We start from the raw sequence: 21568 nt of genomic DNA, 5'->3' as shown, positions 1-21568 counted from the left end.
ACGGGGCCGGAGAGATGCTGTTTTTGACCGCTGATCGAAGACGGCCGCCGGACGCGGGGTCGGTTCTCCAAGGTTTGACCCGCTAAAAGCGATTTTGGCGGGGTGGCTGCCAGCAAACCGGGCCGAAAACCCCACGACGGCGGGGGGACCCTTTTTGGCCCGCGCCTTGCCTTCCTCGCCGGAGAGCTCATAATAGCCGGGGACGCGCAAAACCCACACACACGTCTGTTTGCTTAGGATCAAACACCAACCGCCTTCGCTTTTCTCCTTCTACCATCACACCATGTCGTTTTCAGCACTGCGCAGTGTGGCGCGCGCCACATCAACGCCTCTTCTGCGTCGCATCTCGTCGGCTCGCACCTACGCGACGCTGTACAACACGGACATCGCGGGCCTTACCGAGGACCAGATGGAACTTCGCGAGGCCGTATCCACCTTTGTCGCCGCCGAACTGCCTCCTTCGAAAGCCGCGCAGATCGACCGCGACAATGCCTCGCCCAAGGACATCTGGACGAAGCTCGGCGATATGGGTCTTCTGGGCATCACGGTGCCCGAAGAATACGGTGGACTCGGCAAGGGTTATCTCGACCATACGATTGTCATGGAGGAGCTCTCGCGTGCATCCGGCTCGGTAGCACTCAGTTACGGTGCCCATTCCAACCTCTGTGTCAACCAGCTCAATCGTCATGGTACCAAAGCTCAAAAGGACAAGTACCTCCCGGACCTCATCAGTGGCCAAAAAGTCGGGTCCTTGGCCATGTCCGAACCCGAGGCCGGGAGTGATGTGGTATCAATGACGACGACCGCGGTGAAAAAGGGTGATCACTACGTTCTCAATGGTGGCAAGATGTGGATCACCAACGCCCCCATTTCCTCTACCTTCATCGTCTACGCCAAAACCGAACCAAAGGCCGGCTCCAAGGGGATTACCGCCTTCATCCTGGAAAAAGGCATGCCGGGGTTCACGCAGCTGCCCAAACTCGACAAGGTCGGCATGCGTGGTTCCGACACGTGCGAGATTCATTTTGACAACGTCGAAGTTCCGGAAACCAACATTCTGGGCAAGCTCAACAAGGGCGCATCCGTCCTGATGAGCGGATTGGATCTCGAACGTCTGGTTCTCTCCGGTGGCCCTCTGGGTTTGATGCAAGCCGCCTTCGATTATGCTGTACCGTACGCCCACGAGAGGAAGCAGTTCGGTACGCGAATCGCAGAATTTCAGCTGATTCAGGGTAAGATCGCCGATATGTACACCAAACTCAACGCCGCTAGGAGCTACGTCTACGCTGTGGGTCGCGCATGCGATGCCGGCAAAATCAGCAGACGCGATTGCGCCGGTGTGATTCTCTACTCCAGCGACAGGTGCGTAGAGGTCACAACGGAGGCCATGCAGATGTTGGGCGGCAACGGGTACATGAGGGAGTACGATGTTAACAGGTTCTGGAGAGACGCTAGACTGTACACCGTCGGTGCCGGCACACAGGAGATTAGGAGGATGTTGATTGGTAGGATGTTCAATGAGGAGTTTTCCAAGTAGACCCGTCGGCAATATCACACTTCGTTTCATGTCGAAAGGCTTGACGCTGCTGCATGTGATGTGACCTTGGCAGAGAGAGGTGAAACTCAGATTGGATTTCGCGGACAGAAGAACAAAACTCATGACACGCGCTCAGTTCGAGCCACCGGGCGTGTTCCTCCCGCTGCTGAGCAGCGCCATGAGGTTGGCCCCGCCCATGGCGTGGGATCCCACATTGACTTGCTGCTGTCCCTGCTGCTGTTGCTGAGGCGCATGCTGCTGGCCGGGGGACACGGCTCCTCCGGGCCCCTGCTGCATGGCGTAGTAAGGGAATTGCGCGGCGGGAGACTGAGACCTCCCCTCGGCACCGTTGCTGCCGGGCGTACCGGGCATGTCGTACGGCGATCGAGGCGGCATCGGCATTCCGCCGGGAGGGAAGCCTTGCCCGGCCAGCACCTGCTGTTGGATGTGCGGCGGCATGCTCATCAGCTGCTGGTAGAGCTGGGGTGGCATACCGGGCGGAGGCGGACGACCACCGGGGAAGGGCGCGAAGCCAGGTGGGAAGGCGCCGTTGGGGCCGCGAGGACCACCGGGGACACCCATGGGCGGTGGAGGCATCTGGCCCATCCCAGGTGGCATGGGGCCGCGGGCGAGACCGAGACTCGCAGCGATGTGAGGCGGCATCTGCTGGAAACCGGGACCACCCATGGGAGGACGACCCATCATGCGCGGGTCCATGCCAGGCGGCGGCGGTCGGCCAGGCATCGCACCCGGGAAGCCGCCGAAGCCACCCATACCAGGCGCTGAGCCAGGCGAGCCAACGCCACCAGGCCCACCGGGGCTCGTCGGAGAACCCACTCGGCCAAGATCGTTGCCGTAGGGACCTCGACCACCGCCGATGGACGGAGATTCGGAGCGCTGCTGTTGCTGCTGGTACTGCGGGTACTGCTCGTGCTGCTGTTGCTCCTGTTGGTGATGTTGCTGTTGGCCATGGCCAGCCGAGGCGCTCGATTCTCGCTGGTGGTAAGGCAGAGGAGAGCGGGCGTCCATGCCGTGACCTTGAGCTTCGCTCGATGAAGCACCCGGAGAGAGCATACTTCGAGGTCGCTCATTGACGCCATCTTCAGCGCTGCCACCGTTTCCACGGCCCTGACCGCGCAGAAGCTCCTGGAGACGATCGCCTGATTCGGAATCGGGACCTTTGCCCTGAGTAGGCGTACCTGTGCCGCTTCCTCCACCGCCTTGCAGCATGGCCATGAGCTTCTGCATGCTCTGCTGGTCCGCATCCGAGACGTTTTTGCCTGAAGCGTCCTTCTGGGTGCCGTCGCCCTTGTCACGAACCGATGTCTTGCTGAAAAGCTCCGAGATGTTGATGGACGAAGACGAGGCATTGGGAGGTGGCGACTGAGACGCTTGCAAGTTGGATGCGTCCTTGTTCTCCGAGCTGCTTCCGCCCATGGCCTCGAGCATCTTCTGCTGAGCGGCGAGCGCGGCAGCTTGGGGATCACGAGGAGGCGCGCCTCCCTTGTCGAAGAAGCGCGCAAATCGACTGGAACGGACAGGAAGACCAGGGGGACCCGAGCCTTCTGCTCCGTGACTGTTGGAGATGCTGTCGTACAGAGAGGCTCCCGACGAAGATCGTTGGTTGGCTGCAGCGATCATTTCTTGACGGATAGCATCGAGCTCAGACTGCTGCGAGCCACCTTCACCGCCGAGATGGTAGTCGCCCGACGCATCGCGGTCCAGCCCGTACGATGCGCCACGAGCGCCCTCGTAAGCGCCAGTGTTGTCGGCGGGCTCCTCTTCGCCTCTTGCGAGCCTCTCGCGACGTTCTCGCTCCTTCATCTGTGCCTTGAAAGCCTGGATACTGTCGACCGCGCCTGCCATGTCGTCGCCGTGGGAGCCATCGAGACCGTCAGCGTCCTTGCGTCGGCTGCCAAACTGGCCGAAGGGAGCACGGTTGTCCACTGGCAAGGGTTCCGAGTCGTCCTCAAGCCAAGCAGGGTTGTCGTCGGCATCGCCAGCCCAGGGTGCACCACCTGCACGCTGAGCGCCGCGTCGCTCGTTGGGTCTTAGACGATCCGAGCCGATGCTCGAGAAGGGACCAGCACGCTCGCGGTCACCGGGCCTTCGCCAGTCGGCAGCCTGGTCAGCTCCACCTCCACGTCGGGTGCGGGGAGACTCGATGATCTCTCCCTCCTCTCGGCTTTCATCGGCGTCCAGACCTCGTTCGCCGCGACGTCTCTCGCGGGCTGGGTCGCGTCTCCTATCGTCTGGAAGCATTTCTCGCATCCTATCCTTGCCGTAGGAGGTGGATCGCTCGCCCATGCCAGAGCGGCGACCGTCGCCGAAGCCGTCCGGGTGACCGTCTCGCGGAGGACCTCCTCGACCTCCCATATTGCCCGCAGGCTTGAAAGTGCCACTTGCCGAGATTTGGCCGAAGGGGTTCTTGCCGGCGGGAGCAACTCGTCGACTGCTCACTTCACCAAGGCGGAGGCCTTCTGCGCGCTCGCGGTCCTCGTTCCTCCTGCCTCCAAAGCGAGCGCCTGCGCCTTCCCGTCGCTGACCGAAGCCGCCCAGGGCGCCACCAACGATGCCACCGTTGTTGACGCCATCTTCGCCTTCAGCTGCTGCGTATTGGGTTTGTTCTTCCGCGTGGCCTCTTCGTGGAGTGTCGCGGGAATTGTAGTAGGTGGACTTTTGATGGTAGGGCTCCCATTCTCCATACCAGTCGCGGAGGGGGGCCATGTCGATGGGTTTCGCTACCAGCAAGGAAGAGCTGTAAGCTAGCAGCGCTCCCCTGCTGTACAGCCGAGGGCAGCCGGCTGGACGCTCATACTGGCTCGCAGGTTGTGCCCGGGTGTGATGGGCAACGGGCGACTTGGTGGGTGCTTGCGAGCCGTTTGCACCAAAGGGGTTGGGAGGCAAAGCTGCTGCTGGCGGTGCTGCTGCGCCGAGACCAGGCGGTGGTCCGGCTGGCATGATGGAGCGGTGGTGTTAGAACAGCGAAGAAGGCCGACTGGGTTTGACCGGTTCCCAGTGCCTGTTCCAAAATATATGTCTGTGATAAGAGACTAGCGTGCGACCGAAGAGGTGTTCGAGTCACGACAAGGTCGGCGTAGGCGGAGATGTTGAGCAAGCGATATTTCCAGATTGTGAAAAAGCGTGCGATGCTTGCTTCTGAGATGTCAAGACGTAGAGGGCCTAGGTGGGTTTGAGAGGTTCAAGAGTCTGACCTGCGATTGACTGAAATGACCGGTGTTTGGATGAAATGTTGGTGGGAGTGAGCGTCGCGAGCAAATGCGCGTGTGCTCGTCTTGTAAGGAAGGAGCGACCGCAAGCGAAGGTGTGTGCCAAGACGGCTGTGTGTGATGGAGCGTCTCAAAGCTGAATGGTGTTGGTTGTGGTGGTGATAGAATGAGCGTCTGAGCGTGACTGTGATTGGACGGCCAACGACTGACGCTGTCCTGTTCTGTATCTTTTTCGTACGGACCTCAGACGACCTTCCGGATGCAATTCCTCTTGTGACAGAGGGAAAGGTAAAAAAGGCAACTGCAGCCCCACTCTCTGTTTTCTCAGCCTTTTTGTTCTGAATTTCAACTTCGGGTGGCCTTTGCGCTGCCTCAAGTTCAAGGACCCTTCGATCAACCTCAGTTCAGGTCATTCCACTCGCTCATGATCGATGCTCAACAACATGGCCTTGACGAGCATTCAGAAAGAGACACACATGGGAGAGCAAGGTTGTGTTGACATGTCGGAAGAGGTGATACTAGGATGTCCGATAGGTGATCAGGACGACTGCTCAAGCCATGCCAGTCTCCTTCCAAGGGTACTCGAACGCAGGGTCATCCTTTCGACGCCAGAGCTTCTTCTTCTTGCCAGCCGTGTCCTGTGCCCACACCTCGACACAGTGCTTCTTGCGAAATTGTCGGATGAAGCGAGGGTCCCACAGCTCGGAAGAGATGCCCAAGTCCTTGCAGCAACGCATCAGCGCATTCGACTTGGCGCCCTCCGACGCTGTTGGCACACCAGAAGGCTTGAAGAATTCCTGCTCGCCTCTCGCTGTGGCCACAAAGCGACCTTGGCAGATGAGCACCCACTCGCGGCTGACGATACCTTGTCCGACGTTGGTCTCGCTACGAGGCGCCATGCCCCATCCGCCGGGTCCAAAAGCCTTGTTGAGGATGCGACGGTACTTGATCTCGGGAAGGTAGATGAGACCGTCGGGCTTGATCTCGACGTCGGTTTCGTTGACCGGAGCCATCAGCACGTCGATCGCGTCTTTGCTGAAGGAGCGCTCCCCGAGTCCGGCGAAGCTAGTGCCCCACTCCTCAGAAATGCTGCTGTTGGATGGTGTCGATGTCGAAGCAGACGAGGTGCCATTGCCCGACGATCCGTTCAAGAGTCCAGGGGCGGCTACACTGGGGCTCACTTCGGGATGCGCTGGCTGCTCAGCGGGTCGACTCGAGTGCACGGCTGGATCATTCGAGTTGCCCGAAGCCGTGTATGGCTCCTGTGGTTCGTCTGCGTTCTCCAACTGCTCGCGCATAGACTCGGGCAGCGGGTGCAAATCCTTGAGGCTTGTTCGTGCCGCGGGCTGCTGCTGCTGCTTGGAGAAGCCTCGAGCACGCGAGCTGAAGGCGACCGACATTGAGCTGAAGCTGCGAGAGGACGAAGGATTTTTGCTGGATGATGCGTTCTTTGCCAGTCCTGGCGCAGCCTTCTTGATGCTGACTTCGGGCTCAGCAGGCTGGGAGGCGGGTCGACTCGAGTGGACAGCTGGGTCGTTCGAGTTGCCGGAAGCCGTGTATGGGTCTTTGGGTGTATCAGCTTCTTCGAGCTGCTCCTTCATTTCCTTGGGGAGCGGATGCAAGTCCTTGAGACCCGTTCGTGCAACTGGCTCTTGCTCTTGCTTGCCAGCCTTGCGATTGCCCGAGTTGAGCACAGGGGCGGATGCGGCGCAGAAGCTTCGCGCAGGAGCGCTGATCGAGCTCTGTCGCAGCACGCTGCGTGCGGTTGAAGCCAGCATTGCTCTCATCTTGCAGATCGATGATGTCCAAGGCTTGTTGTGAAGATGGATGGCAGTGATGGGAGAAAGCACAAGAATGGACTGTGCTCAGTCAGGACTTCCAGCTCAGCCTTGCGCATGACGCTCTGAGATTGTGGAGGCATCGCAGCAATTTTCTCGCGCGGTAGGAAGCTTCTCCAAAGGACACACGTCCAAGATCCAAAGTCGACGCGGTGCGCAGGAAGCTTTGGATTCTACACCATCGATTCGACAACGGGCCCTGAACGTCCTTCAAAGCTGTTCATCGCCTGCCTCGCGGCGAACATCTTCATCCTACCAGCGTATCCCATCATGTCGGATCAAGAGTCTTCCAGCAACACAGCAGCGGCTGTCGCGGCAGCGAGCCCTACATCAGCTGGAGAAGATGCAGTCACAGCTCCAGCTTCCTTGGCCAAAGACAATCTCGAAGATGCCTTGTTTGGCGACGATGACGAAGAGGACGAGCCAGTCCGCGCCGTTCAACGAGGCAATGGCCGACAGAAGGACGAAGATCAGCCAGCTACTGCAGACATTGGCGACGACGATGAAGACGACGAGGACGAGGGCATCCGCCGCAAGGTGCGCCGACCTAGACAACGTGTTGACTCCGCCTCGGTCTCTCCCGGTCCTACCGGATCCAACGGCCTCACCGCGCCTCCACCGCTAGACCCCTCCTCTCCCGTCCGTGGCGGCGACGCTCGCTCCGACAGGTCCTCCCGCAGCGGAAGCCCATACGGTCGCGAAGGATCCCAAGAGATGGATGAGGACGCTCGACGACAGCTCGAATACAAAGAAGACGAAGAAGAAGATCTGCCAGCCGACGACAACATCGAAGTCGCCCATCTCGCCCTTCCACAGCTCCCCGTTCGTAGGACCAAAGAGCACTGGCTGGCGAGGATACCTCATTTCCTGCGCTACGTCACCACTCCTTTCGACCCTAGCACCTGGGATGAAGAGCAGGAAGAGACGATGCTGCTCGACGAAGGCTTCAACGCGGGATTCGGCAACGACGTTGGTGCTGCGAGTCTGCTTCGTACTTCGAATACCATTCGATGGAGGTACACTGATCAGGTGGACGAGGACGGAGCCAAGGTGCCGGAGTCCAACGCCAGGATCGTGCGATGGAGCGACGGCACCATGTCCCTCCAAGTGGGCAGCGAGCTCTTCGACATCACGCAGCAGACCGAGAAGGGACGAGTCTCCACAACGAACACGGGCACCAACACGCCTCAGCTCAACTCCAACTCCCAGTCCACCGGTCCGTCCACGTCGCTGCTCAAGCAAGCGACGCAGAGCATGCCTATGGGCTCTTCCGGCTCGTCGAACCGCCCCGCCCAGTCGCTCTCCTACCTTGTCGTGCCGCACGAGCGCGAGCAAGTGATGGAAGCTCAAGGCCCCATTGCCGGCTCTCTCGCCTTCACACCCGCCGACACGCAGTCGGAGACGCATCGTCGCATCGCCAAAGCCTTGCGTTTCCAGAAGACGGCGCGTGTCGTCGCTTCCAACGCACGCGAGGGCGCGCTCGATCCCGAAGTCGAGAAGGCTCGCATCGAAAAAGAGCTCAAGGACGCCGAGAAGAAGCGCATTCGCGAACGCGAAAAGGCCGATCGCAAGAGTGGAAAGCTGGACGATGACATGTATGACGTCGATGCACGCAGGAGAAGCCGCTATGCGGGCGGGAGGAAGATGGGTGCCGGTCCGCGAAACACCGACTACTACAGCGACGAGAGCGATCTCGGTGGTGCTGCCGACGAGGTGGGCGGCAGGAGCGCGAGCAAGAGAGGCGCAGCATCCCAGAGGTACGCTGAGGAGGACGATGATGGTTTCATCGTTGATGACGAAGGTGACGATGATGAGGATGAGGACGGCGGCCGTCGTGGTGGCGCTGATGGCGGACGAAGGAAGAAGAAGCGCTCGTCTGAGGATGAAGACGCCATGGAGGTGGACACTGAGCCGGATGAGATGGAGTTGGCCGAGGCTAAGATCGAGGAGGCGGAGAGGGCTAGGAAAAAGGCTGCGGCAGGTGAAGGCAAAGAGAAGCGCAGACCTGAGCCGGCCTTCTCTTCGGACGAGGAGGATGAGCAGGACGCAGAGGGCGAAGATGACGCTGCCCAGGGATCAAGCCAGACCATCGCAAAGAAGAAGCGCATCATTGAAAGCGATGAAGAGTGATCCACACGTAGCTGCCCACACATTTGCTACAAACACACAAACATTAACTCTGGAACCACCCCGCCGTCAAGGCGCACTTGTCGCTTAACTCCCTTCGTCTGTCTAGCGAGAAAAGAACGTGTCGAACGATTGCTTGTGTCGTGAGGCACACTGATAGTCTGTTTCAACTCTTCAGGCAGTATTCGCAACTGGCAACTCATGCGAGGCGGCCAACGCTCTCAAGCAGCTCTCGAGAGCGCCCACAAGGAATAGAAGGAGACGGACGGTTATACGGGCTCACAAAGGCCAAGATGTGGTCCGAGAAATCATGTATTATGTGCAAGGGTAACACGAAGGGGGTTGAAGTGTGTGGGTGTGTGCTGAGAGTGTGATGTAGAAAGCGCAGAGCAGTCTGAGCGATGAAGCTCAGGACCATCCTAGCGCAAGACCTGCATACGTTCCTCCTGACCCTTGGCTGCGCTCCGTTCCCGTGGATACGACGAGGTCACAGCCCAGAAAGAAGAATGAGAGGTCCCATTTTGATATTTTGGTGTGTGTTCGAGATGACGTCGATGTCAAATCACGGAGTGAGGATGTGTTGCGACGTTGAACGGGAATGCGAGAAGAATGCGAGACGAGAAGAGCGGCCGAGGACATGGAACTGGGAAGTTGACATGTTTAGGCAGCAACCTTCTTGCCGGGAGCGCCAGTCTGGAAACCGTTCTTGGCGCGGCGGCCGACGTTCTTGAGGTAGCGCATGCGGCCGGTACCGGTGGTCTTTCTGCGCTTGGCCTTCTGGCCCCACTCGTAAGAGCGGATCTTAGCGGAGGGGTAGCCGCACGAGGCGCAGACCTTCTTCTGCAGGTGGAACGAGCGAGCGTTGCATCGTCGGCAGACGGTGTGCGTCTTGGAGCTGTTGAGTGGAAGTGATGTCGAAGAGGACAGGAATATGGTGAGCGCGCTGTTGCGGGTGTCTGAGAGCGAGACGAGAAGCCTCATACTGCATAGGGCGCGAATGCCTTTCTGCTTCCCACGTCTGCCGAGGTATGCTACTCCGAGAGATCTGCCTGCTCCGCCGCAATCCTGTATCCGTCCGAGGCTGCCTGTCTGTTGCCTGTCGTGGTCCAACATCTGTGATCATGAACGATGCCAGGACCGAGTCTGAATGATGCGGACCTGCAGGTTGAATCGTCCCTCCTTGTCTTGTTCTAAGGGTGGTCTCGACCACCAGTTGGTCCGTCTGTTGCGCCGTCCACTGCGCTGCCCCTTTCGGTCCCAACCTCTGCCGTCTCTTAGACGTGTCCCAGCGATGATCTCTGCTTGTGTTCATCCTGTTGATGCTTCCCTGGCTTCGATATGCAGTATGTAGTGGTGCCTTCTCGCTGGTGGGAACATGATACTTACTGTCGCTTACCGAAAGAGGTGGTACCCTTCGTCATCTTTTGGTTGGTCGGAAATTAGGTGATGCAATCAAGGTCGAGGGTCAGAGACTGTCGTGAAGGTCTCGAAGTGTAGTGCCGCTGATATCTGAGGACAATCCGACGAATGCGATCGAAGAGGTTGGTGATGAAAGTAGAAGTGCTGAGCGGACGAATGGCCCTCCAGCCTTCCAAGATTTTTAGGTTGCCTGAAACGCGCGGAGATCGCTCCTTGCCTCATTGAATTGCTGAGGTTGTGAGATGGACTGGCGGGTCTAGGAGAGCCTTTAAGGCTGATGCGGTTGATCGGTGGTTCTATGTACCGTTGCCTGACACGGTCGCTGTGTCAGGTCACTTTGCTGATGATTGCTGATGCTTTCACGGATCTGAGGCTGATAGGTCCTGTTCCAACGCAGTCTCGGATTGTCCAAAGATAGTCGGCGATGATGTCGGTGTCGAGCTTACCTTTGCTAGAGTATGTCTTGAGAGTTACTGGTGGGAGTAGGGAAGAGGCGATGGCGACGAGAAGCTTCAACACAGACGTTGCCGACTCGCAGCCGCTCTTGCACGCTGTTCAGCCTGCGCTTCTCAGAGACTGCGCTGAGCTGCCGCTGTTCGACCTTCATGCTTCCTGGCCTGTCTCTGGCTCCAGACTGGCTCAACGCTTGGCGGCCTTCTCTGAGGCTTCCGCCTGTCCGCAGCAAAAATCAGTGAAAATCAGTCACGTGCGAAAAACTCCCACGCTCGATTTTCCTGAAATTTAACTTCTCACCGTCTGCAATACCTTGAGTGCCGGATCTGATCTCGAGAATTGCCGCTGTCAGCGAACGCGAATTATGTTGGTTCAGATGTTAGTTTGTCAAGCCGCCTCTAACGAGACTTTGCGAATTCGTGATGGCTGCATGCGAAGACTGTAGACTCGCTAGATGGCAGCCCACACACCTTCCTTCTCTTCAAGTCAACCCTCGACCTCACCGCATATATATCACATAGCGTAAGTAGTTCAACATCAGCAAACAGCACGCCCGGTATCGACTAGGAAGCAGGATCAGTGCAACGATGGTCAGGATGGAGACAAGTGGCGGCGCAGCATGCAAATGACAGGGGTGTCTCTTGACGGAACACGTCACATCGTATCAGCAGCAGAAGGATTATCCGGCAGCTTTGGTGTCAAGGACGATTGCATCCTATCCTGGCTGCGCACTCTCAGCAGGAATGAATCGGCAATGATAGACAGCAGGGTGACCCTGACGCAAGCAGGAGGATCTTCGCAGTTCAGGTGTCAATCCGCGATCATGGGTGGACCGACGAATCTGCATGACAAGCGACAAGCAGGACACAGACGGCTGGAAACTTTGATGTGCATTTCCAACAAGAAGAGAACTGCATACCGACCTTGTTCCATTCTCTTTGCATCCTGCTTCCCGCCTTCGACACCCTCCCTCGTGCTCTACAGGGATCTTGCCTGCGAAAGTTAAGCATCACGCGTGATACTTACTGGAGGCCTTTCTTTCAACCCCACACCATCCCCCACCACCCATCCACCTTTCTCTTTCACCACCGACAGAATCATGGCACCCAAGGCTAAGAAGTCGTCCCAGGACAACATCAACACCAAGCTCCAGCTTGTTATCAAGTCTGGTAAGGTCGCCCTCGGCCTTAAGAGCGCTCTTAAGAACATGCGCTCTGGCAAGGCTAAGCTGGTGCTCATCTCGGCCAACACGCCCCCTCTGCGCAAGTCCGAGATCGAGTACTACGCCATGCTTTCCAAGACTGCCGTCCACCACTACCAGGGCACCAACGTTGCCCTCGGTACTGCTGCCGGTAAGCTCTTCCGCGTCGGGTAAGTTTACATTCTCCTCAATGGCATAGTGCTGCGTGTCTCGCTCCGTCGACGACGTGCTGACCATCCTTCCACTATTCACATCTGCATTCTTCCAATAGTGTCATGACCATCCTTGACGCTGGTGACTCGGACCTGCTCTCCACCGTTGCTGCCTAAAGTGGCCTCGCATGCGCTTGACGGACTACCACTCTCTCATTCGGCATTGGTCTCTGTCTACGTTCAGCCCATGACCGAGCAGCTCGGCATGGCATTTGTACATTCATTACCACACGACGGATCTCACTGTCACCCCCCAAAATTGCAACCTCTGCATAACGATATCTTGCTTCGAAGCTGTTTGCCGGCTTATGGTGTGTGAAACGTTCGAGGAAACATCGCAGGTTGGGAAAGGTATCGCCGGGAAAGGGAATCACGAGACAGCAAGGTAGCGGAATAGCATAGGAAGGCCTATATACGAGATCGAGGGTTAAGCACCGTTCGCCCCACTTTCTGGTGGCTGATATGGTGGCAATGTATCGACACTTGGCCGCAGTGATGTCTGCTGCCGAGGCGATGTGGATGCCATGGGTTGATTCGGCGTAAGCGTCGTCTCCTTGGCGGGTTTAGGAGGTGCCTTTCTGCGAGGTTGAGCGCCGCCCATCCTGGCGATTCCGGAGACCCCGGCGCTCTGGTCGACGTAGGCAGCGGGTGAAGATGTATTGGTGCCCATAGTGACGTGCCTCTGGCGTGAGCTGGAGCGATACTGCCAGAGCGTTGCGTCGTCAAGGGAGGTAGGGATGTGGTCGTGATGCCGTTAAGCACGGTTATGCAAGCAACCCTTGAGTGGGATGCTTTGCGCTCGCCGGCGGGTGGAGATTTTTTTCGTCGTCAAATATGTCAGATCGCATCTGGAATGGTGAGTCGCTCCGGGCTTTGGACTGGCCATCGTCCAGATCGGCCCAACTAAATCGTGCTTGGTTTGAGATGCAACGAGAATCGTCTAGGCGGTAGTCGGACATCGAGTTGGCAAGCCATCGTCATGATTCGCTGTTGGCGATGCCGGCTCGGCATGAACAAAGCTTGGACGGAGGCTAAGATCGTCGCGGCAGCATGGCCAAACACACGGTCGATCATTCGTCTGATCTTCGTGAAGATGCACAGCATATCCCGTATTGGCCGGCATGAGATCTCCGTAACCAGGAACGAAGCGGCGGGGTGTACTGTAACCCCGGTTCTGTCGGTCGCAGCACCGCCTTTCAACGCGCAGAAGTTTGTCGCAAAACCGGGGTGATGACGCTCAAGAAGGCAAAAATCACCGCTTGACCGAGAGAGCAACACACGACTCACGCACCGAAATTAAGCTGCAGGGTCGCTCTTTCCAAGTCGGCCATGACGATGACGACGAACAATGCTCCGCAGCTGCAAGTTCGAGAAAGCTGCAATGTGCCCCTGCCTAGACACCGCTTCCGAAGAGTCCCGGTTCCCTGGACCAGGCAGAGCGTTTACATTCCCCGCAGACGGATTCTGTTGGCCAACTAAGCTGTAAGATGGCGGGAGTCGAAAGGGCGGCAGTCTCCAACTCGATCAAAGTTCAAGGTCCGTGAGCAGCAGGCTGAACCCGAAGAATGCGGGCTGAGCACGGTGCACGTATAATCAAACGCGACCTTGGGCGTAGTCACAGTGAGGCCATAGGCACAGGAGCCGAGCAGGCTGACAGGAGAAACACACACGGACCCCGCCTCTTGGCAGAGAGGGGTGACGGAAAAAATCAAAAAGAAATACCTGAGAATTGGCCCGAGCCGGAATGGGAAAACGGTCAACGCGACCAGCAAGCACAAGGCGCCGACAACGAGTCTCGTCTCTTGCGGCCTCAATTCACAAACTCAAATTGTGACTGAGGAGATGACAGCCAAGCAACCAAGCAGGCGGGCTCAGCGTGCATCTTGCAGCTCAGAGGCCCAAGCCACCCGGCCAGTCAGTCACGACTCGAGCCCACAGCCAACAAACACAGTCACAGTCACATCCAATCTCATCTGCACCTCCTGGCTCGGACTCCACCTTCATCCTTTCTCGTCGTCACCCCTCCCTACCTCTCCCACCCGTCCCTACACATCTACTTTGGAAACAGGTGCCAACCCTAACGAGACCACTGTCGCAACGATCGTACAGCTTCTCGAGCTACACTGTCATCTCCATCCCTCGATCTAGCTTGGGTATCTCATCTCGCTCCTCGAATCTCGAGGCCTCGGAGTCTCGTCCATCTACGACAGCAAGCCAGCTCTCACTGGCTCCAAATCGTCTTTCCCTGGATCTCTTTTCTCTCGATCCACCTCCGCTGTCTCTAGCACAGGTTCTCTAGCTCCATACGCGTCATCGTTGCTGCTGGCAAGCAAGTTCATTGCAACCCTTCCAACCCACCAATAATCACTTGCTGTGTCAGTGAATCCCACTCGGCGTTCGAATCCAAGCGCAGTCGACCGCAGCACCCACAGAACCCTCCTTTTGTCTCTCAGCTACCAGCCGCTCAGTCAAACATACCGTTCACAGCACTTCTGCTGCATCCAGCACCATCCTTTTCGCCATAAACATCCAGCTGAACGCAACCACACAGCTCGATCCACCGCCGTCACCATGTTCAAGTCATTCGGCAAGATGATGGGCGGATCGTCCCGGAAGGGCAAATCCAAGCTCCAAGACGGCGACGACAGTGCCGAAGTACCAAGCGGCCTCTCCGGCTCCGACTCGTCCAACCTCGTTCGCGCAAAGAGCAAAGAATCGCTCTCCACCTTCGAGAACGGCTCTGGCAACGGTGCCAACAACGGCTCCTCCCTCCCCGCCAAAATCGAGAAGCGAGGCGGCGTAAGCAGGCACGAGTCGCCCTTACCCTCTCCGTCCCCCTCGTCACGCAACGTGATCGCAGACGGCAACAGCGAGGTCGGAAGCCCGGCTGTTCCCCGGTCAGCAAATGCGTCCGAAGCTGCAGGCTCCTACACTGGCAACGACGCTGGCACATCGGCCCCCACAGCTGCCACTATTCTCTCCAATCCACTCGCATCCGGTGGCGCAGGCTTCCCTGGCTCCGCCGGCAAAGGCCCGCAAGCCGCTGCAGGTGCCGGCGACCAGGTGCGCACCTTTGACATCGACGACATGATCTCGCGTCTCCTCGAAGCCGGCTACTCGGGCAAGATCCCAAAACCAGCGCTGAAAAACGCCGAGATCACGGCCGTATGCCAAGCCGCACGCGAGATCTTCCTCTCGCAACCTACGCTGATCGAGCTCAGTCCACCCGTCAAGATTGTCGGCGACACGCACGGCCAGTACCACGACCTGCTGCGGTTGTTCGAGATGTGCGGCTTCCCGCCCTCGGCCAATTACCTCTTCCTCGGCGACTACGTCGATCGCGGCAAGCAGTCGCTCGAAACCATCCTGCTGCTTCTTTGCTACAAGATCAAGTATCCCGAAAACTTCTTCCTGCTGCGGGGCAATCACGAGTGTGCCAACGTCACCCGAGTCTATGGCTTCTACGACGAGTGCAAGCGTCGCGTCAACATCAAGATCTGGAAGACGTTCATTGACGTGTTCAACACGCTACCCATTGCGGCGGTTGTTGCATCGAAGATCTTCTGCGTGCACGGTGGGTTGTCGCCGTCGTTGTCGAACATGGATGACATTCGACGGATTGAGCGACCGACGGACGTCCCCGACTATGGACTTCTCAACGACCTGCTCTGGTCCGATCCGTCCGACACCGCGTTGGATTGGGAGGACAACGAGCGCGGTGTATCCTACTGTTTCGGTAAAGCCGTCATTCAGCAGTTCCTCGCGCAGTACGATTTCGACCTCATCTGCCGCGCCCACATGGTTGTCGAAGACGGCTACGAGTTCTGGAACGAACGTACGCTGGTGACCATCTTTTCGGCGCCCAACTACTGTGGGGAGTTTGACAACTTTGGGGCGGTGATGAGCGTCAGCGAGGATCTGCTGTGTGCGTTCGAGTTGCTCAAGCCCCTGGACGGCGCGGCGCTCAAGAAGGAGATGGCAAAGAACAAGAGGAGGAGTCTCAGCCAGCATCAGAGCCCCCCTGCGAGAGGCGGGTCCCAACAGTCGTTCTAGGAGGAAAGTTAGGCTAGACCCACGGAACACTTTTCGGTCGAAAACACATCTCTCTCACTCGCCTAGCAGGTTTTTAATGTTATTCACGATCCATTTGAAACGGTTTCATCCCCGGTTTCTTCGTCCAAGCAGGTGGCCTTCTTTAGCAGAGTCAGCTCAACGGCGGTCTCTGATCAGCTCTGCTGTATGGATGTGTATGAACTCTGTTAATCTCGGATGTCAATACCGAGAGTTGAGGGTAAGAGAGAGATCGTGTACCTGGCGAAGATGTGATGCTATTTCTTTCTAAACGGCCGCAGCCTCGCCCTCGTCGTCCGTATTGGGCTGGCTAACCGGCGTCTCCGCCTCCCCTTCCTTTCCTTCCTCGCCACCTTCCTCAGTGGGAACCGTCAGCAGATGGCCCATCCTCTCGACCTTGGTCCTCAAATACTTCTCCAACTCGGGACCTTTGGTGATACTCGCGCCGATCATAGTCGTTCCGGACCTCCTGAGCACGTGGTCGATGTACGAATCGTCCGAGTCGTCCCCACTGTCCTCGTCGTCGGATTCGGGTCGGTCGTGTGGCTGCAACATGTCCTCACCCTGATGCCTGAGACCTGCGCTCGTCGGATCGTCGTCCGACTCCGTTCCTGCTTGGGAGATCACACTCCCCTCCAGTCCATTCGCGCTAATTTGCCGCAACAGACTCGCCCGCGCGCCCATCTTGACAGGCCGACTTGCAGTCGTGCGCTTCTTCCCCTTCTTCCGTCGAAGACGCTTGCCGAACTTCCACACGCGCGGTACCATCCCTACCCTCTCCACCACACGCACACCCTCCGCTTCCAGAGCCTCCATCTTCTCCGGGTTGTTCGTGAGCAATCGACACTCGTCCACACCGAGATCCCTCAGGATCGCAGAGGCGATGTCGTACTTGCGGGCATCGGGCAGATGACCGAGCAGGATGTTGGCCGAGACGGTGTCGTGACCCATATCCTGCAGGTTGTACGCCATGAGCTTATCGAGCAATCCGATACCACGTCCCTCTTGGCGGAGGTAGACGATGACTCCCCTGCCCAGCTTTTGCGGTTGGGCAGAGGGCCGGGAGACGTACGCTTCCGAGATGAGCCGGATGGCTTCATCCAACTGCTCGCCGCAGTCGCAGCGCTGACTACCGATTGTCTCGCCCGTAAAGCACTCGCTGTGAATACGCACTAACGGCGCAATCTCGTCGTCAGCCGACTTTCCACCCGCCTGCCCATGTCGCGCCAACGGTCGAGAAGCAACCTGAAAACTCGGCCCCAACCTCCCCACGTAGGCACCACGAACAATACGCTCCATATCCGTCTCGCTCGGCCCCCACACCTCGTCCAGACTCTTACTCCGCAACGCCTGCTCCTGATACACCGCATCGCTCTCCTTAACCGGCCGTCCATCGGGACCCATGGTGGTGGATCCCTCGTCGTTCTGATACGGATCGATCACCAGCGCAAGATGCTCCTTCGTATCATGCGTGTTTTTGTAGAGGTGGCAGAAGACTTCGCCGTGCGGAGTGGGGACGCGGGTACGGGCGTAGCAGCGGACGCGAACGGGAGGGGGGCGGACGATGGACGAGATGCTAGCTCGACCGGCGGGCGTACCCACCTGCGGGGGCATGTAGGAGAGCGTCTCGGCGGCGGGGGTGAGAGGGATGTGCGTGGGCGCGGAGACGGCGGTGAGGGCGGCTTTGCGCTCGTCGAGGGCAGCGGCGATCTTGTCAGCGGGTAAGGAGGGGGGGACGAGGACGGTCTTGGAGGCTTGGTTGCCCGGCTGGTTGAGGAGCGAGGGTTGGAGGGGCTCGTCGCTCGCGCGGATGGTGGATGCCTGGGGCTGGGTCTGGCTCTTGGCAGTCACGTCTGGAGAAGAAGCCTGGCGAGTAGCTCCGGCTTGCGCTTGTGCACGCTTCTGCTCGAGGTCCTTTTGTTGCTGCAAACGAACGCTACGGGGGGCTTGTCGGCTGGCGTAGTAGGCTCGCTCCTCGTCTGTCACCTCGGGGACTGGCTCGATCTCGATGGCTGAGGAAGAAGCAGCGTTGCGACTGGGAATGACGTCGTCGAAATCGTCAAAATCGCAGTTGGCGTACGAGCCGCTTGCTGCTGAAGGTCGTCGAGAGCGGGGCTGCTGGGCACGGGAGGATGTGCCGGCCGACGTCGATCCTTTCGCATCAGCGGCAGACGCAGCTGCAGCCGCGGCCTTTCTCTGACTGGCAGGCATCTGCTGAGAGTTCGAGGTGTGAGCATGGCTGCCAAACGAGTGGTGAAAGTGGTGTCGAGTGACATGAGGACCCGAGCTGAGACTGGCAGCCAAGACCATGGGATCGATGGGAGGCCTGCGAAGAGCGTTGAGCGTTGAAAGGGGCCTCAGCTTGGACGAGGAGGAGGCAGAGGACGAAGCATAGCTGGGCTGATGCGGGAAGGAGGTCGACATGGACGTGAGGGCATCCAGCAGCTCGAGATCGCCTTGGGTGACGGCGGAGTGGGAGTTGGCGGCCTGCATCATATCTGCACGTTAGGGAAGAGCAGCAGCAGCAGCAGCGGCAACGATGGCGTGCATACCCAGCTTTTCTTTCAACGAGCTTAAAGCGAGCGCCTGTCTAGATATCTTGACGACGAAAGGAGCGATGATGGGATTGAGAAGGGAAAGTGTCAGGCAATGAGGGCAAAGCCAAAAGCTAAAAGCCGCGGTCGGATATTGCGCTGGACTCAAGCCGGTGTGATATCCCACGAGAATATTCCTCTGGGCAGAGCGGGGGAGGAAATGAGTGAGACAGCCTGGCGGCTGAATGTGATTCGTCAAGACCAACCGAGCCTGTCTATCACACACACTCTCACTCGACTCGGATCCTGCAATGCAACGCGCATACATGCAATGATCTCTTGCAAGCCAGGGCATATCGGCGAGATACCCAGGCCAACGAACACGCGAAATGAGCTCTCAAAGGATGATTGGAGGACGCCGCGGTCATCTGCCGAGCTAGAATGGCTGAGCCAAGGCAGCTAGCTGACTCAAGTCGAGCTCAGACGACCCTGATGCTTCAGCCCGCCAACCTGATGATTTTTAAAGAGTGTTAGACCCGCTTCGCCTGAGCTGAATTTGTAGCAAAAAGCCAGGTTCGGTAGGATTGAAATCGAGGAAAGGGCGGACTGCGCTCAGCTGCTGAATTCTCTTGCTCAGCAGTAGCGGTGGGCGCCTGTGCTGTGCTGAGGTGTGTGTGTGGGTTGAATAGGTGTTGGTCTCCCAGTTTTTTCAGTTTCAACTCACAGAGCTGCTTCTCGATTCAGCTTCAACTCGCCCGTCACTCCACTCCCACCACCTCAGCTTTTCCCATCGATCACCACCCTCATCACCCTTCTTCACTACCCGCTCTTGTTCTCAACTCGGGCTCATACAGCATCGCAAACCTAGCACATCGGCCTCATTCCGACCTGCTCGCCTGCTACCTCACCATTTCAACCTCGCCCCCTCTCCCATTCGGATATAGCCACCATGTCGGGCCGTGACATGTCGCGTCGACAAGACAACTACAAGGCAAAGGGTGTTTTCAAGCAGGATGAGCTCCGAAGAAGACGCGAGGAGGCTCAGGTCGAGATTCGTCGTCAGAAGCGTGAAGAGTCCATGGCAAAGCGTAGGAATCTCAACGTTGGCGATGACACTGACGGCGCAGACTCGGACGACGATGACACCGCATCCGCTGCCATCGACGCTCAACTCGCCGATGAGCTCCCAAAGATGATCGACGATGCTATGAGCGACAACCTCGACCGCCAACTCGACGCTACCACCAAGTTCCGCAAGCTGCTTTCCAAGGAGAAGAACCCGCCCATCGAGCGCGTCATCGCCGCTGGTGTCGTTCCTCGCTTTGTCGAATTCCTTCGAAGCCCTCACAGCATGATTCAGTTCGAGGCTGCCTGGGCACTCACCAACATCGCCTCCGGTACTTCTGATCACACCCAGGTTGTCATCAACCAGGGTGCCGTGCCTGTCTTCATCGAGCTGCTCTCTTCGCCCGTGCTCGACGTACGCGAGCAGGCCGTCTGGGCTCTCGGTAACATTGCTGGTGACAGCCCCAAGTGCCGTGACTACGTCCTTCAGGCCGGTGCCATGCGTCCTTTGATTGCCCTCCTTAGCGAAAACCACAAGCAGAGCATGCTCCGCAACGCAACCTGGACGCTCAGCAACTTCTGCCGTGGCAAGAACCCGCAGCCGGACTGGGCCATGGTTTCGCCCGCTCTCAGCGTCCTCACCAAGCTCGTCTACTCGATGGACGACGAGGTCCTTATCGACGCCTGCTGGGCCATCTCGTACCTCTCGGATGGTGCTAACGAGAAGATTCAGGGCGTCATCGAGTCTGGTGTCTGCCGCCGCCTCGTAGACCTGCTCACCCACCCTTCCACGGCCGTTCAGACCCCTGCGCTCCGCTCCGTCGGTAACATCGTCACCGGTGACGACTACCAGACTCAGGTCGTCATCTCGTCTGGTGCGCTCCCACCTCTGCTCTCGCTCCTCTCTTCGCCTAAGGAGGGCATCCGCAAGGAGGCCTGCTGGACCATCTCCAACGTCACCGCCGGCTCCTCGCAGCAGATCCAGGCCGTCATCGATGCCAACATCATCCCTCCTCTCATCGACATTCTCCAGCACGCCGACTTCAAGACCAAGAAGGAAGCCTGCTGGGCCATCAGCAATGCCACCAGCGGTGGTCTCTCCGAACCCCAGCAGATCCGCTACCTCGTCTCGCAAGGCTGCATCAAGCCTCTCTGCGACCTTCTGCGCAGCATGGACAACAAGATCATCCAGGTCGCCCTTGACGGTCTTGAGAACATTCTGAAGGTCGGCGAGATGGATCGCGAGTCTGCCGGTGGTGACGCTCCCAACCAGTATGCACTCCACATCGAGGAGTGCGGTGGCATGGTCTCGATCCACAACCTGCAGCACCACGAGAACCTCGACATCTACAAGAAGTGCTTCTACATCATGGACAAGTACTTCCCCGATGACGAGGCGCAGGACACGGGTCTGGGCGCTACTCAGGTTGACGAGACTGGTGCTTTCGCCTTCCAGTCCGACCTCAACGCTCCTCAGGGCGGCTTCAACTTTGCTCCTGCGCAGAATGGTATGCAGCAGTAGATTCGTACTCTAGCACGATGAGCTCCAACGTCGCCGCTCAGACACGCCACGGTGTCCAACATGATACCAGATCCCTCAGCTCACATGGCGCAGCCACCCAGGGCAGGATCCATCCCCAAAAAGGTAAGTTTGCAGGTCGCGCACGCCGCAAATGCATGTCGCGCGATCCTCGGTCCAAACCACATGACTCTCTTCGCTCCAACATCGATGCGCACAAGGTCGTATCTCCTACCCTCCATTCCCCCACCTACACAATACAATGTACTCCAACCCTCCATGCATGTCATCTCTTGTCCTCCTTTTCCCATCTTGCAATGTCTTGTTCGTCGTCGTCCTTTTCGTGATGCGGTGGCTGGTGC

General features: G+C 58.1%; 9 protein-coding genes across 9 annotated transcripts; 5 read left to right on the top strand and 4 right to left on the bottom strand.

Moving 5' to 3' along the window:
* Positions 1 to 283: 283 nt before the first annotated feature.
* Positions 284 to 1537, top strand: PSEUBRA_001775 (Acyl-CoA dehydrogenase/oxidase C-terminal; the record flags this gene model as incomplete). The annotated part of the gene is made up of 1 exon (XM_016435014.1): positions 284 to 1537. The coding sequence occupies one exon, from the start codon at positions 284 to 286 to the stop codon at positions 1535 to 1537; it is 1254 nt and encodes a 417-aa protein (XP_016293686.1).
* Positions 1538 to 1669: 132 nt separating this feature from the next.
* On the bottom strand, positions 1670 to 4498 carry PSEUBRA_001774 (uncharacterized protein; the record flags this gene model as incomplete). Its single annotated transcript, XM_016434982.2, has 1 exon — positions 1670 to 4498. The coding sequence occupies one exon, from the start codon at positions 4496 to 4498 to the stop codon at positions 1670 to 1672; it is 2829 nt and encodes a 942-aa protein (XP_016293685.2).
* An 820-nt stretch (positions 4499 to 5318) lies between these two features.
* Positions 5319 to 6554, bottom strand: PSEUBRA_001773 (uncharacterized protein; the record flags this gene model as incomplete). The annotated part of the gene is made up of 1 exon (XM_016434969.1): positions 5319 to 6554. One exon carries the CDS (start codon positions 6552 to 6554, stop codon positions 5319 to 5321), a length of 1236 nt encoding a protein of 411 aa, XP_016293684.1.
* Positions 6555 to 6875: 321 nt separating this feature from the next.
* On the top strand, positions 6876 to 8735 carry PSEUBRA_001772 (Leo1-like protein; the record flags this gene model as incomplete). The annotated part of the gene is made up of 1 exon (XM_016434998.1): positions 6876 to 8735. One exon carries the CDS (start codon positions 6876 to 6878, stop codon positions 8733 to 8735), a length of 1860 nt encoding a protein of 619 aa, XP_016293683.1.
* Positions 8736 to 9392: 657 nt separating this feature from the next.
* PSEUBRA_001771 (Ribosomal protein L37e) lies at positions 9393 to 10153 on the bottom strand (the record flags this gene model as incomplete). The annotated part of the gene is made up of 2 exons (XM_016434995.1): positions 9393 to 9627; positions 10119 to 10153. The coding sequence occupies 2 exons, from the start codon at positions 10151 to 10153 to the stop codon at positions 9393 to 9395; spliced, it is 270 nt and encodes an 89-aa protein (XP_016293682.1).
* Positions 10154 to 11703: 1550 nt separating this feature from the next.
* PSEUBRA_001770 (Ribosomal protein L7Ae/L30e/S12e/Gadd45) lies at positions 11704 to 12134 on the top strand (the record flags this gene model as incomplete). The annotated part of the gene is made up of 2 exons (XM_016435024.1): positions 11704 to 11975; positions 12077 to 12134. The coding sequence occupies 2 exons, from the start codon at positions 11704 to 11706 to the stop codon at positions 12132 to 12134; spliced, it is 330 nt and encodes a 109-aa protein (XP_016293681.1).
* A 2454-nt stretch (positions 12135 to 14588) lies between these two features.
* Positions 14589 to 16070, top strand: PSEUBRA_001769 (Phosphoesterase domain protein; the record flags this gene model as incomplete). The annotated part of the gene is made up of 1 exon (XM_016435020.1): positions 14589 to 16070. One exon carries the CDS (start codon positions 14589 to 14591, stop codon positions 16068 to 16070), a length of 1482 nt encoding a protein of 493 aa, XP_016293680.1.
* A 285-nt stretch (positions 16071 to 16355) lies between these two features.
* PSEUBRA_001768 (GTP cyclohydrolase II, RibA) lies at positions 16356 to 18584 on the bottom strand (the record flags this gene model as incomplete). Its single annotated transcript, XM_016434974.1, has 1 exon — positions 16356 to 18584. One exon carries the CDS (start codon positions 18582 to 18584, stop codon positions 16356 to 16358), a length of 2229 nt encoding a protein of 742 aa, XP_016293679.1.
* Positions 18585 to 19571: 987 nt separating this feature from the next.
* Positions 19572 to 21209, top strand: PSEUBRA_001767 (Armadillo; the record flags this gene model as incomplete). The annotated part of the gene is made up of 1 exon (XM_016435021.1): positions 19572 to 21209. One exon carries the CDS (start codon positions 19572 to 19574, stop codon positions 21207 to 21209), a length of 1638 nt encoding a protein of 545 aa, XP_016293678.1.
* Between the last annotated feature and the right edge of the window lie 359 nt (positions 21210 to 21568).

Source organism: Kalmanozyma brasiliensis (genome assembly GCF_000497045.1).
Source record: "Kalmanozyma brasiliensis GHG001 unplaced genomic scaffold PSEUBRA_SCAF15, whole genome shotgun sequence".
Taxonomy (NCBI): Eukaryota; Fungi; Basidiomycota; class Ustilaginomycetes; order Ustilaginales; genus Kalmanozyma; species Kalmanozyma brasiliensis.
The sequence above is the reverse complement of the archived record's forward strand: the minus strand, read 5'-3'. Positions and strand labels throughout refer to the sequence as shown.